Source organism: Larimichthys crocea, chromosome XIII (assembly GCF_000972845.2).
Source record: "Larimichthys crocea isolate SSNF chromosome XIII, L_crocea_2.0, whole genome shotgun sequence".
In the NCBI taxonomy this organism is placed as follows: Eukaryota; Metazoa; Chordata; class Actinopteri; family Sciaenidae; genus Larimichthys; species Larimichthys crocea.
The window spans coordinates 15515831-15529446 of NC_040023.1; the positions used below are offsets into that span (position 1 = coordinate 15515831).

At 41.7% G+C, this 13616-nt stretch overlaps 1 protein-coding gene across 3 annotated transcripts; it reads right to left on the reverse strand.

The window, feature by feature from the left end:
* Positions 1-1511: 1511 nt before the first annotated feature.
* Positions 1512-13611, reverse strand: setdb1b (SET domain bifurcated histone lysine methyltransferase 1b). 3 transcript variants are annotated; one of them, XM_019253917.2, is made up of 25 exons: positions 13484-13611; positions 12056-12259; positions 11568-11734; positions 11417-11460; positions 10645-10768; positions 10378-10548; positions 10038-10239; positions 9774-9847; positions 9414-9604; positions 9117-9246; positions 8777-8987; positions 7295-7408; positions 6870-7170; positions 6499-6760; positions 6037-6127; positions 5828-5944; positions 5504-5673; positions 5120-5344; positions 4183-4353; positions 3776-3906; positions 3577-3596; positions 3345-3463; positions 2979-3235; positions 2802-2890; positions 1512-1855 (listed from the first exon to the last, which is right to left on the reverse strand). In XM_019253917.2, exons 1-25 carry the CDS (start codon positions 13498-13500, stop codon positions 1738-1740), a joined length of 3720 nt encoding a protein of 1239 aa, XP_019109462.1. In that variant the 5' UTR covers positions 13501-13611; the 3' UTR covers positions 1512-1737. The 3 variants fall into 3 exon arrangements, with proteins under 3 accessions (XP_019109462.1, XP_010731132.1, XP_027142769.1); XM_010732830.3 differs by having other exon boundaries at positions 5102-5344; XM_027286968.1 differs by lacking the exon at positions 13484-13611 and adding an exon at positions 13308-13465 and having other exon boundaries at positions 5102-5344.
* Positions 13612-13616: the final 5 nt, after the last annotated feature.

Sequence of the window (13616 nt, forward strand, 5' to 3'; positions counted from 1 at the left end):
AACTAGTAAGGCCAACACAGGTGTTTCCAATTATACTAATTAATGGTTCCATTTAGTGCAGTCAATGTGACCTTTGACCTCATCTTCAAAGCTGCTGTCTTTGTAAAGAGGACTTCAAAGGCTCGGACTTGCTGTGTATATGTTGCCAGATATTTGTTATCGTTGCCGCTGTTGGAGCGCACCTGTTCTCTTTTTTTTTTCATACATTTTATCATTTCAGTCAGAAGAGTGTGTGTGTGTGTGTGTGTAGGAATCCAGGTTTTAAATGAAAATGTTCATAGGACATTTTTTCACTGAAGGACAAAACCTCTAAAGTAAAGTGTGTACCTTAAAACCACCTTAACAGACCGACAGAAACATCATGCACTTCAGTCTTTACATTAATTATTAAGATGTTCGACCACTTAACTGATAAGAAATTTAAATGTCTTGTCCCCTGAGGTTTCAGGAAGGTTGGAGCATAACATTCAACTCAAGTAAGCTTTCTAGATATTGTGAGATATGGAGACATTCAGGAGGATTTTAGATGGTTGTAATATCTTCCAATAATTTACAATAGACCAACTTGAGAGCTGAGTCTCTATATTGAGATCTAAAAACTCAAACACAATCCAGTTTGATGGAAAGTCACATTTTAGTACATTTATTCAAGTACTTGAGTACGGTTCAGAGATCCTTTACTGTACTTTAACTGTATTTTAATTTTAAACTATTTCCCATTAAATTTCAGAATGAAATATTATAAACTAAACCAGCCAACAGTGTATAAGATGAGTCAAATTTGCTCCACCTCAGCCGGGTACAACATTAAATGCAGCTTACAGAACGATTCGATCATTTTACTTTGTATTCTTAAAGTACATTTTTCTGATAAAACTCAAGTCAAAAATGAAAATGAAATTTGAAATGATGGACTTATAGATAGTATAGATGTCTGAATACTTCTTCTAACACCCCAGTGACAAAGCCAAGCCAATCCAAAGTCACTCCACTGCAGCTAACCTATATAAAAGTATAAAAAAGAAACATTTTTACTCACCAGATTGTAGAAAAACATCCTGTGTGATGCTTTAAAACTGCTGGGTAATAAAACATTTTTAGCAAATCTTTCAGAAAAATCAGTAAAATAGTTGATAAAAGGCGGGTAAATTTCCACTGGAGTGGAAATTTCTTCCCTGCATGAGAAGAGCTGAATGTTTGTCGGTTTGTTTTCTTTTGTTCTCATTGGTCGGTCGGACTGTGAGCTACTCAAAATAAAATGTTGTCTTTGCCCCCTGAGTTACATGCAGAAATATAGCACATTTTATTTAAGAGAATATAAAAAAAAAATGCTACCTCTGCAATACAAATGATAGTTTCTCCTGATGTTTTAGTTAGAGGATTTAAAATGTTTAAGCAGCATTACATATTTTATAAATATAAGGTGAAAATTGCTTATAATGATGAATTTTGGAATCACAGTTTACATTTTTAATGACGTGTGCCGTTTCACAAAAGAGCAGGAGCTTCGATTCATTAAAGAAAACAGCATTTTATTCAGATGTAAAGAAATGTGATGATAAAACGAGATAAATCAGAAAACATGGTCATATAAAATAAAGGCAACAAAAAAAAGCTGTAATAAAATTCAACTTAAAAAAACAAACAAAAACAAAACACAAGGTTACAGTGTTGAGAGGCTTCCTCTAAGTTTCCTACAGATACAGCACAGGGAATGAAGTCCGTGATGGCTGCAGATCACAACAGTCTGCCTCTGCACTCGGTGGATCCACAGCAGCAAAGCAGCACCTTCCCCTCCACGCTGCCCACCTCGTAGTTGTAGTCCCAGGTCAGCTCTGTGCCAGCCCGGATCCGCCTGCACGAGGACACAAGCAGGTAATCGAGTGCAGGACAAGAGCTTATCAATATGTTATGTTAAGTACAGGCTAATTTGTTGCAGTGCAACATGATCTGGCAGTGTGCTTCACTGTGCAAAAGAATATTCCTGGCATTGTTGCAACAATGATGGTGTAGTTCTACTGTTTTTCTAGCATAAAGGAGGATAAAACAATGATAAATCTCTATCTTTCCTCGTAGAATTAGTACGACATACCTTAAACCTGAAGAAACAAGTTGTAAAAAACAACATTCAAGTTGAACTTTTGAATATCAACACATGGAGCAGTTATGGATCAACACTATCATTCATTTAAAGTTGTGTTTTTGTCCAGCTGGTGATTTCATGTCCAGCCTTCACTCTCTTTACCTCTCTTTTGGTCTCTATGAACTCCTGAGGGAAATAATCTGATTTTAGTTTTAGCTAAATTCGGAAACTCGCTATGAAGCTCCGTAAAGCTGTGGGGAACTGGACATTTAGGTGTTAATTGTCTCTGTAGGCGGGCAAGCGACACCTTTCACATTGTTTCCACGCTGTCATCTGATATATTCTTATTATAAAAATATCAATTACCGCCACTTCAAGGGCAGCAGTAGCTTAGACGGTAGGGACTTGGCTTTAGACAGCACCCATCACTCTAACATCCCTCTATTAATGCACGCCTGTAGGTGCTGTGTACATGTGTGTGCATTTCAGGCCTATATACTGAAAAAACTTATGTGTATAAAAGTTTCTTTTTGAATATAAATATAAATTGTATAACCATATTTAACTATCATTTCTAAAATTAATATCTCGAATAAAATCCCCTACTATCATAACTCTGTTTGTTTTCCACCCCATAAAGCCTCACATCATTCTCCTGAGACTCGTAGCCGACAGAACAGGATCTGTGACAAACTTAAAAATGTGTTTCAGAACTCACTTGCTGGCAAAGAACGCCACCCAGGGAAACCGCAAGTCATGTGTGTCCACAAACACATTCTGGACGAAAAGGTTCGGACTGCAGCTATGCTGTAAAAAAGAGAGGAGACGGAGATGACAAGATAAAACATAGAAACTGAATGTTTACACACTGAGATCATGTAGATGACACACTTACATTGAGGTAACGCCCAAGGTTTCCTTCCAGCTTGGCATCGATGATGTAGCAGGACTCTTCACCGTCAAAGAACAGACGGGTGTTTTTGGGACCGTTGTCTCCTCCTCCTCCAGTCTGTCCTTGCTGTCCTGCTTTTCCTCCCTGACCTCCTGGCCCTCCCCCACCTCCAGGTGTACCTGTTTTTACCATCATCCCGTGGCCAGTCTTCAGGGCGATGCCTCGAGTAGATTTCACAGCTACCTGCTTCTTAGTAACACCTGAGCCAGAACAGCAGCAACAGGAGCAAGAAAAGAAGAACAGTGAAAACCATATAACGAATGCTGTCAGTGAGGTGCGAATTCAAATGTAAGTATCTCTTCTCGTTACCCGGGGTGACTTTCTCTCTCTCCTTGTTGTCGTCAGATCCAGAGCTGATGGTCTGAACATCATCACTGTCGGACAGAGTCATCACATCCTGCTTCTTCCCAGTTTCTGACTTCACTTGACTACAAGAGAACACAAAATTCATTTTAACAGCACTCTAACTTCAGGTGATATTATTATATTATTGATCATTGAGATGCTATATTGTTAAATGAAATTGACACGTCCAACACACCTCTTGCTGTCTCCGGATTCCTGTGAGGGAAAACAGAAAAGGAAGGGTTATTGATCATTGTGCAAGAAAATCATGATGCAAAATCTCTTATAAAAAGATAATATTTCAGAGATGAGAGTCCTGATGAGGATTATGTTTTTATCTCTACCTGAAATACTGCAGTTATTTTAAAAAAAAATTGTATCTCCTCTGTACACACCTTCTTAAGTCCCTGGCTGGTAAGCCAGGAAGCCACTTTGCTTTTCCCCGTCTCCTCTGGCATGGACGGTGGCTTCTCGTCATCAGTTCCTTTGGCTGACACACTCAAGCCATCCTTACTGTCTTGACTCCCTGGAGCAGAAAGTAGAGCGGTGTGTGAAAAGACAAAACAGATTTTTACCCATAATAAGAGAGAAATATACAATCCAATGTCTCAGCATTTAATTAAGTTCTTTTTATCGCTTCTGTTCAGCTAACAGTGCAGTCAGATCTTAAGATACTAAATATTTTACATACATACATACATACATACATACATACATACATACATACATAGCACCATGGCCACCATCCCACAGCCCCCAACAACTGACAGTATAACACCTCCTAAAGAGGCCAACAGCTCACCTTCCTTGTTGCCCTTGGCCTGACCACGTGTGGTGTAACTCCTCCACACAGAGCTGGAGTTGTAGTAGTTGTCTTTCACAAACGTGTCGTCTGAACTGTCGCTCTCATCTTCACTCTTTGAATCCTTGTCATCGTCTTCATTACTCTCGTCTGATGAGCTCGGACTTCGGGCTGTGGCAGGGAAAAGAAAGTGTAAAACTCAAATTAGCACCTTGTGGTTGTAAACCTCCAACCTGCCTGTCCAGACGCATAATCTACTGTATGTGGTGAATACTTTTTGTTTTTACAGGAGGAATACAGAGGACTGACAGAGAGCTCAGTAACATGGTGCAATGACAATCAAATTAACTCAAAAACAGCAAAACCAATGAGCCAAAAGTCAATAAGAAGTCAAATTCCTTGTATGCGTTCACATGCTCGGTTGAGTTGTAGAGTTGTAGCCATGACTGTAGACTATGCACCAAAATGTTTTCTAAAACATGGACGCTTCACACACATCTTCAACCCGACAGCAGAAGATCTGTACAATAATCAGAGTTTCGAGGTGGGCAGGCACCCAAGATTAGTGCAACAAATTCAGCATCTGACCAACTGAAATATGGTTCCCTTCTGTTCCTGAGTTATGGCGTTGAATAACGGCCAGAAAAGTGTTTTTGAAGAACATTATGATGTCACAGTGAAATTAACCTTTGAGCTTTTTGATCTAAAATGTCATCGCTTCATCGTTTTATCCAATTAAACATTTGTGTGAGAGGTTATAGCATAAATTGTTGAGTTATGGGCAAAAACATCCCTTGACCTCCACCACTAAATCAGGCTGTCACTGGCACCAGAACGTAATCATGTAGAGAATGAGAAAGATAAAATATTAGCTGAGGCGAACAGCACAAACCATCCATTAGGGTCCTTTATCTCTCACCTTTGGAATTGGACTCACCCTTCCTGGGCGGTCGCCCCACAGGGTTAGACGATACCAAAGCGGATGGTGGGATTTTTATCCTCGACACGTCCACCCCGCTCCCCTCACTGTCCGAACAGTGAGCCTCGCTCTCATAACCCTCCTTGAAGTTCTCCACGCTCTCTATATGGTCCAGATTAGCGAAGTACTCGTCACCCATCTCTAGACCTTCTTTATCTGCAAAGTCGTCTGTCAAGATTTTACCTGGTTTAATGGAACAAAAAGGAGGAAAAGAGAGAAAAAAAATCACTCAGTCACCTTTTAATCAACTCATCAGCAGTTTTATTGTAATGAATAACCTGGTGAAGATGATGATGTGTGCCTGTGTGCTTGTAAAACTACTAAAAAGTTCTGTTTCCTCACCAGCATAGATGCAGACAAAGGAGCCCTTGGCCACATCATCCAGACATCGGATGCCCCAGCCTTTGTTCTGTGTCTTGAAGAGTTGGAGACGCACCTGCAGGCCGTGCTGCACCAACCGGTTGGTGCACATTTGGGCACAGCATTTACACCGCTTATTACACTCGTAGATCCTGAAAGAGATAGCGGATAACGGCTTTTGAGACGAGGCGTGTTAGCTGTTATATTCAACAGTATCTTCTAATGTGATCACGAGGGGTGAGAGTGAGTTAGTCTTTCTGGAGAGTACACCTCAGATAGGAGGTGCTTTGGGGTGCAATGTCTCACCCTGTAGGGAGGCACTCCTCTAATCGTTTGTGCAAATATCCAGCATTCGGGTTGATCTGTGCCCCCGGTGTGCAACCTGTAGCCTGAAGGGTCAGCTGGTGGCAAGAGCATTTGGACCTGAAATGAAGTCACAAAGACGTGTTCAGATTATTAACGGCAGGATATAGAATAGAAAAAATTGTAGGTTGTGAGAAAGCAACTGCACTGACTTGTCTCGACAGCCGTCTGTGCATTCACACCCAACCAGGAAGTCATCGCTGGTGTTGATGTACACTCCATCTTCAGGAATACGTTCTTTACCTTGAAGAGAGGAGAGGAGGATTGATTAGTTTATCTGAGGTTTATCGATATGGTAACTAGAAGGTAATGGAGGATTCAATGACGATTCATTGTAACTGTTGCTGTGACAAATGTCTTTGTCTGATGTTTAGATGTTTTCATGTCAAGCAGAGATAGCAACTATCTTTTTAACTCCACACTCAGATTTCATTCATTTTAATTTTGTGGTCTTCAGTCTGAACAACTGATGCAGACTCAAGTGACATAACTTGAAACAATTAACAAATTACATATGTACTAGTACTCCCCAACACCTGTAAACGTACTATGATGTGTAAAAACCCTGATTCCAGCACAAGTTCAGATTATTTTAGCATTAACTGAATGCTTACTGTAAGCTACTTTAGGAGGCGGCGTGGAATCGATCTCGTTGACACAGGAGAGTGGGATGTCCTCCTTCCCCCCGGTGATGTCGTTAATATAATAGAAAGGCCTTTGTGGCTGGAATGGCCGGTCCACGAGCACGTAAGGGTCTAGACAGAACATCTCTAAGAATATAAAGTCACAGCGCGTCTGGAAGAGGTAGTGTTGGATCTCCGCCATGTTACGCAGGCAAAGCCCACACGGAGCCTTGTAGATCACATGAAAGGACATCTGAGGGGTGGACATGTAGAAGACAAGAGTTGTACAATTTAGTTTAACTGTGAGTAGTGAGCTTCATGTATCCACTTCTCTATTCCTCAATTCCTCTTTCAAACTTTACCTTGCGGTTGACTTTGCGTCGTCCCGTCATGCGCCTGAAATCGTACAGTAAAGGTGTGAGCAGGGGGTTCTTTCCTCGATGCATGTCTGATTTTGACGGTCGGACACGATTCAGACAGGCGGGCTGACAAGCATGTGCCAGGTAAAAGATGCGGTCCGTCGGGGCACGGTATGCGGGCTGATGTGGGATGGTGGCCATGTGGGTGACAGAAGGAGGGGCCGGAGCCAGAGGGGTTAGCTGTCTCTGATACGACTGTGCGAACGTGGGCGTACCAGCATTTTGGGCATTTAACATTCTTCCACTGGGGATTGACAGACAAGAGACAAAGACTAGTTACTTTAAAAACCATCAAACATCTGAGATGAAATCACTTTCTGCAGCACTTTTCTTTCTTTCTGTGTCATGAAACAATAAGGTGGACTCACCTAGAGATGTTACTGGGACTGGAGGAAAGAGACTGCATGACTTTGGAGGCATGTGTGCCTCCTATCCCAGGGACAAACGGAGAAGTACTCTTCTTTGCCATCTGATGTTTATTGCTTGAAGACAGCAAGGAGAGAAATATTGGTCAATACCAAAACACACCACTTCCTCTCAAAAGGTTCATGAGTCAATATTTCTTTATTAGTGAAGCATCAAACTGAGTAATGTGAAAATTGTGATATCTGTTACGCCCACAGAGACTTATCACTTAACTATGCTTTTGTACATCAGCTCTTTGATCTCAGGAGTTGGTGGAACTGACCTAAAAGAAGTCAATACTGAACTCAGGGCTGGCGATGTATCGATATTTTAATCTATATCAATATATTTCCAAATGCAATATAGCACGAGACCATATCGTTTATATCGATATAGTTTATTTTGCGTTAAAATGGCTATACATTTCTTCCCTTGAGCCACCAGTTCCGCTTTTATTTCTCCTCTCCCTCTGTCCAGGTCTCCTGCTGCTCGTTGATGTCGTCACGTCAGAGTCTTCAATAACTCTGGAAAAAGTCGCCAGATTTGTCGCTAGTCGCTCTTTGGGAAAAAACTAATCGCTAGAGGGTCTGAAAAGTCGCTAAGTTGTCAACACTGATTAGTGTGTAAACAACCGAAGCAGCGGGGTTAGAGGTGGTGCATAGGTCTTGACNAATAACTCCAGAAAAAGTCGCCAGATTTGTCACTTGTCGCTCTTTGGGAAAAAACTAATAGCTAGAGGGTCTAAAAAGTCGCTAAGTTGTCAACACTGATTAGTGTGTAAACAACCGAAGCAGCAGGGTTAGAGGTGGTGCATAGGTCTTGACCTATGTGTCAGCTGTTGCAGTGCATTGTGGGATTTGTAGTATGAGTGGTGGGAGTGCAATTTACCGGTGGGCCATTAATAATAGATGTGATGGGATATGACTTTTGGTCCATATCGCCCAGCCCTAACTGAACTTAAATTCATGAATTCTGCCAAAAGCACAAAATTAATGCTAATGTTGCTCTGTGTCTGCTGGATGTGTATCGAATGTGTAAGCAGGTGTTAGGTGGTGTGAAGTTAACAATTCTATTTCAATGAAAACTATTCTAATTCTAGCTAACTTCTTTCAACATATCAAGAAACAAAACACAAACAAAACGTATCGTAAGTTATGACAATGTATTAAAATTAGAAAAGATAAAAACTGTGTGATGACCTTGCTTCCATTCTTGCAAGGTGATCTTCTCAGTGTGTTCTGGTCACTGCTTAGACTTAGATTTAGTCTTAAAGACGAAGAACAAAGCTGAAGCTCTAACTCGGTTACAAGAAGATACTGATCTTAATTTGAGGACTTGTCCTTGTTTGCATTGCTCGAGACTGTTCCGTCAAAAGGTCAATTATTTCTCAGCTGTCTTTGCTAAGTATACACCTTTGAACTAAATGCATTTAGAGCATCACTTACTCAACACGTGGAGCCTGTGGGGGCTGCACAGACTGTAAAAGCTGAGGGCTTTGTTGGGTTGGTTGGGGCTGTGCAGGCTGAGGACGTTGTTGTTGCTGTTGTGGTGTCTGTGAAGGCTGGCTGGGTGAGGACTGTGGTGTTTTGACAGGGGAGGCTCCAACATGTCCGTCACTGGTGTACTGAACTACTGGGCCTTTACTCCTCAACGCTCCTGGAGATTGAAACAGACAGTAAGAAGTTACAACAACAATGTTTAAATTGGCTTAGCAAAACTTTTTTGAACAGGATTTGAACTCGGTACAACTGTAAATGTACATGCAGGTATAAGTATGTAGGTTACCCATGTTAGGCCGTGTCCTCTGCTGGCCTGCCAGCTTCTTCTCCTGGGTGTTGGCGGTGGTCATCTTCAGGTTGAACATTGGCTCTAACCTGGTGGAGCCTCTATAGATCCACTCACTCCTCTTGTCATCCTGATCGACAAAAAAAATGACACAAGAAGTTCATTTTCTGTCAACTGTAGTAATAAATCCGCTATTATCCAGCACATTTATTTAAACTGATGTAGATACGTTAACCTTGCTTTCTTTCTGACACCTGCCTAACTGGGTATTTTGTCTAAATTTTTACATTTACATACCAAAAAGAGGATCTTGACCAAGCTTCCATCCACCTCCTCCACTTTGCTCTTCCACCACGTTCCTTCCCACTCTGTCTTGATGATCTGTGCGACCTTTAGGAGCACCATAGGCCTGCTGGGATAAGCAGTGATGTACTCCTCGATGAAATCCCGACACGATGCATCCTCTATGTCCTCCCAGGTACGCTGCACTGTGAAAACAACAAGTACTCTCACTCTTTTATCAATTGATTTATGCTCCCAAAGCCTACAAGCGATTTAACGCAGCATCTAGCCAACACATTTTACAGCTGTATAACGGATAGAAGACGTTTACAGATTACAAGAGACAAAGGAGAAAACAGAGAAATGGGCACTTACATGGTCGACAAACTGGGTAAAGCTCAGGTAGTGTCACATATGAAGCATAGCCATCGTCAAAAAAGATCAAAAACCTGAAATACATAAATAAAAGATGTTACCCACAGCCTCATCTGTTCACTTGTTTACAGGTATATCAGAAATATTGTATTCACAGCATCTGATGTTGATATGTTGACAATATATAGTATATAGTATAGTATTGGCAGAGCTCTAACATCAAACATTAAGCACATGCAATCATCACACACTCTTCGGCTTTACCTCATACGGTTCTTGTTGTTGGGCATCTCTGCTACTATTCCAGCATAGAGCCACACCAGGTTGCCGTCCTTGTACTTGGCAACTACTCGAGCCCCGACATACAGAATCTCCAAGGTGGGGTTATAGTCGAAAGCCACGTGATTTCCAGACAGCAGGCTCTTTCCTTTATCAAACTTCACTTTATACTTATATATACCATTTCCTGAATATAGACAGAAATAGTGTTGCATTTAAAGATAGGAGATAATGGATAATCAACTGTACATTACATATAATGAGGAAACCGTGAATGTTGAACATCATTATAAAAAGAAAGAAAGAATGAAATGTGAAAACACACCGACAGGGCTGATGGCAACGAGAGTGCCTCTGTGCCATGTCTTGGTGCGTTTCTTTCCTAAAATGCTCATCCCGACTCTGAGCTCGTCTTGTTTGATGTTTGGGTTCGGCTGGGTCATGGACTGAGATGGAACCTGGGATACAAACACTGATGGCACTGAGCTCTGAATACCTAGAAGGTAGAAAAGCCCCACACACACTTTCAGTATCAAATATATAGCACTTTGACACACGTATGATACGCGTAAATTAAAGCATCTATGCTCACCTGACTGGGATGGAGACTGCGGTGGAGGTCTGAGCAATGGAGCACCCGGCGGCTTGCTGACCATTTGGGCCAATTTCTGCACCTGCTGGGTGGTTTTCTGTAGAGCTGCAGACGCCTCTTTTACCTGTCAAAATAAATAAACAAGGCGTACACTGAGCAGTGTTTCCCCCACATGGATGTTTGCTGTCAAACCCACAATAACCACTGTTTCCCAATGGGTGCCAGGGAACTGTGGACTGGACTCCATCACTGTTGCCCAGTTTAGCACGTCTTATTTGTTGTAATGACGTTTTATTACTTTGTTGTTGCTTGTGTGTAAAATATATTGATTTCTTCTATGATGTAAGGTGACCTTGAAGGCCAGTGACAGGTGCCACTAAATAAAATGCATTCTGCATCAAAATGCAAAAGTACTGCATCATTTGACCTGGCCTCCACAATCACCTGACCTGAACCCAGTTGAAATGGTTTGGGATGAGTTAGGTCGCAGAGTGACATAAAAGCAGCCAACAAGTGCTCAGAATGAATGAGAACTACTTCAAGAGTGTTGGAACGCCACGACTTCGACGACTTTGTAAAGCTGATTGCATCCCATATGTGTTACTTTATAGCTTTGATGTCTTCAGTGATGGAAGTTTAGCCAAATGCAGAAAGCTTTTCAGAAGAACACAACAACAGCACATCTAAACTCCCCTCAGACCTGCCCATGGCAAATATTTAGCAATGAAGTGAAATACAGATCAATATGATGAAGCCTTTTAATTGTTCTTACCACTGGATCTTTGACAGGAGTGCCAGGCTTCTTTGGAGGAACCACTGAAATATTGTGAAGTACAGAAAAACAGATCAGTAATAACTTGATTGTTTTCTTGCCGTATTAGTAACAAATGGTAACTACTCTCAAAAGAAACTACTTGACTTACAACAGCCAACAGCGATGACGTCGTCGTCGTCGTCATCGTCTATTTCGATGACCTCAGAGGACAACACGCCTCCTCCCACCCCCTCGTCCTCTGAGCTGCTCTCACGGTAAACGAGACCATTCCTATGATAAGTTGCCTTCACTAGTTTCTCGCACTCCAATATGGACCTGAGGACGAGCGGGCAGAAAAAATGTGAGGCTGTCAGACACAGACAAATACTAAACAAAGAGAGACGCACCAGTCCTGTCCAGCGGATGGACACTAAGCAAACTGTGCATGCTGTGTCCTCATCTCTTCTAAGTTCATGTTCACCTAACAGTCTCCTTTTAGCATCACGTCTTTCAAATAGTGCACAAGGTGTGCATTTAGAGAACTGTAAATAAAAACAAACACTGAACTACAGAAGAGATATATGCCTGTAGAAAATACTATATAAATACAAATACTACATACTACTAGACTTTGGGAAAAGGCTAATGTCAACTCACTGATTGGCATCGTTGAGAAGCACCTCCGTCCTCGCCTTCTCTTCCTCTTTCTGCTCCACCCATTCCTTGAGCTCCGTCAGCTGAGCCTTTTTCTTCTGCACGATCTCGCTTTTCTCCACGGCCTCTTCGATCCATTTCTTCAGCTCGTCTAGAGAAACGCCCAGTTCTTCCTCCAGACTGGGGTCCCAGCCGTCCACCTCCATCCTGAGGATGAACATTCATCATTTTTAAATATGACAGCACAGCAAAGCGCTGCTTACAAAGTAATACTTAACAGTTAGTTTTAGTTTTACACAAATTATTTATATTTTAATGTTGTTTTTGTTTGCTTGTCGTCATTTCGGATACCATTATGTCACTTCATTCATTCATTTGATGCTCAGCATGTCCAAATACTCCTAAAACAATTTAATTACACACTCAAAGAGTTCGTCCTGATTGGACACACAACACTGCACCACAAATAATTGCTTTGAGCTGCATTTCTATGTGATTTAGCGTGCCATATTGCCATACTGCAACATCAGAACATATCCTTAATTAATAATACAAATCAATAACTCATTAATACCATGACCCTGCTGACAAGACTGACCTGGATTTGCATGTCTGCAAAGACATGAAGGTGCATACTGATATCTGTCTATAAATGAATAACATAAATAAACATTCATGTGTTAATAACCAGCTACTGATGTGTGACTGATTCTGTCTTACTGGTGTGACGACACATTATGTAGTAATGTCACATGTGGTGGAGACACTGCAAAGCTAAGCATCAGTGTGTGCAATGCAGACTTAAGAGATCATTTACTGTGCTGTTGATAAAACATTGCCCATTTGTACAGGGTGGCACGTGTACAAACCACAGCTTCCTCAATGTCTGCATGACTTTAATATTTTGATGTTGTCTGTTTCCCTGGGCAGGCAGAGACGCGGGAGGCTGATATTACTGACCACAAGAGATCACCGAGAAAACACGTAGGAGTGATCCTGATGTTGCACAAAGCTGTTATACACTTTAAAAACAAGAGTTATCCAGTCTGCATGAACCTTAGAGCTGAATGGAAACATGCTACAACCGGTTAGCCCACAGTAGGACAGTTTGAACACAAATATAACCGTAAAATAACGTTATATTAATTAATTTCCCTTTTTTTAAAAAACCTCGTCTGACAAATTAATTGCTAACTTAAGTCACTGAGACTTTAATAAAGACAGATTCAAACAGGGAAGCTAAAAACAAACAAACTGAAGCTCTGATGCAAGTGAGGCGCATGCTAGCTCGTTAGCCTAGCATTAGCATGGATAACGTCTCGTCCGCTGCAGCTGTGAGGGGACAGACAGACACGCGCTGTGTCCTCTGGGGTCTCTGTCGGAGACACATCGGACGGTGGACTGCGTTTAGAGACCGCGCTCAGCACTCACCGCTCGCCGCTTTCCATCCTGTCTGCACGCAAATATCAACGTAGGCTAGCTAAAGCTAGCGGCTAGCTGCAACAAGGGGGTGTGTGTATTGCATCCCAGGGCACCCGAAGTGGGCGGTGTTGGGTTTTTTTTT

Bases quoted from the DNA above. Each gene is read 5' to 3' on its own strand.
- setdb1b (XM_010732830.3), bottom strand. The intron at 5,945-6,036 runs GTCAGTGCAGTT...ACTTCATTTCAG, and splicing joins ACAGACGGCTGTCGAGACAA to GTCCAAATGCTCTTGCCACC. The intron at 5,674-5,827 runs GTGAGACATTGC...TATCTCTTTCAG, and splicing joins GAGGAGTGCCTCCCTACAGG to GATCTACGAGTGTAATAAGC.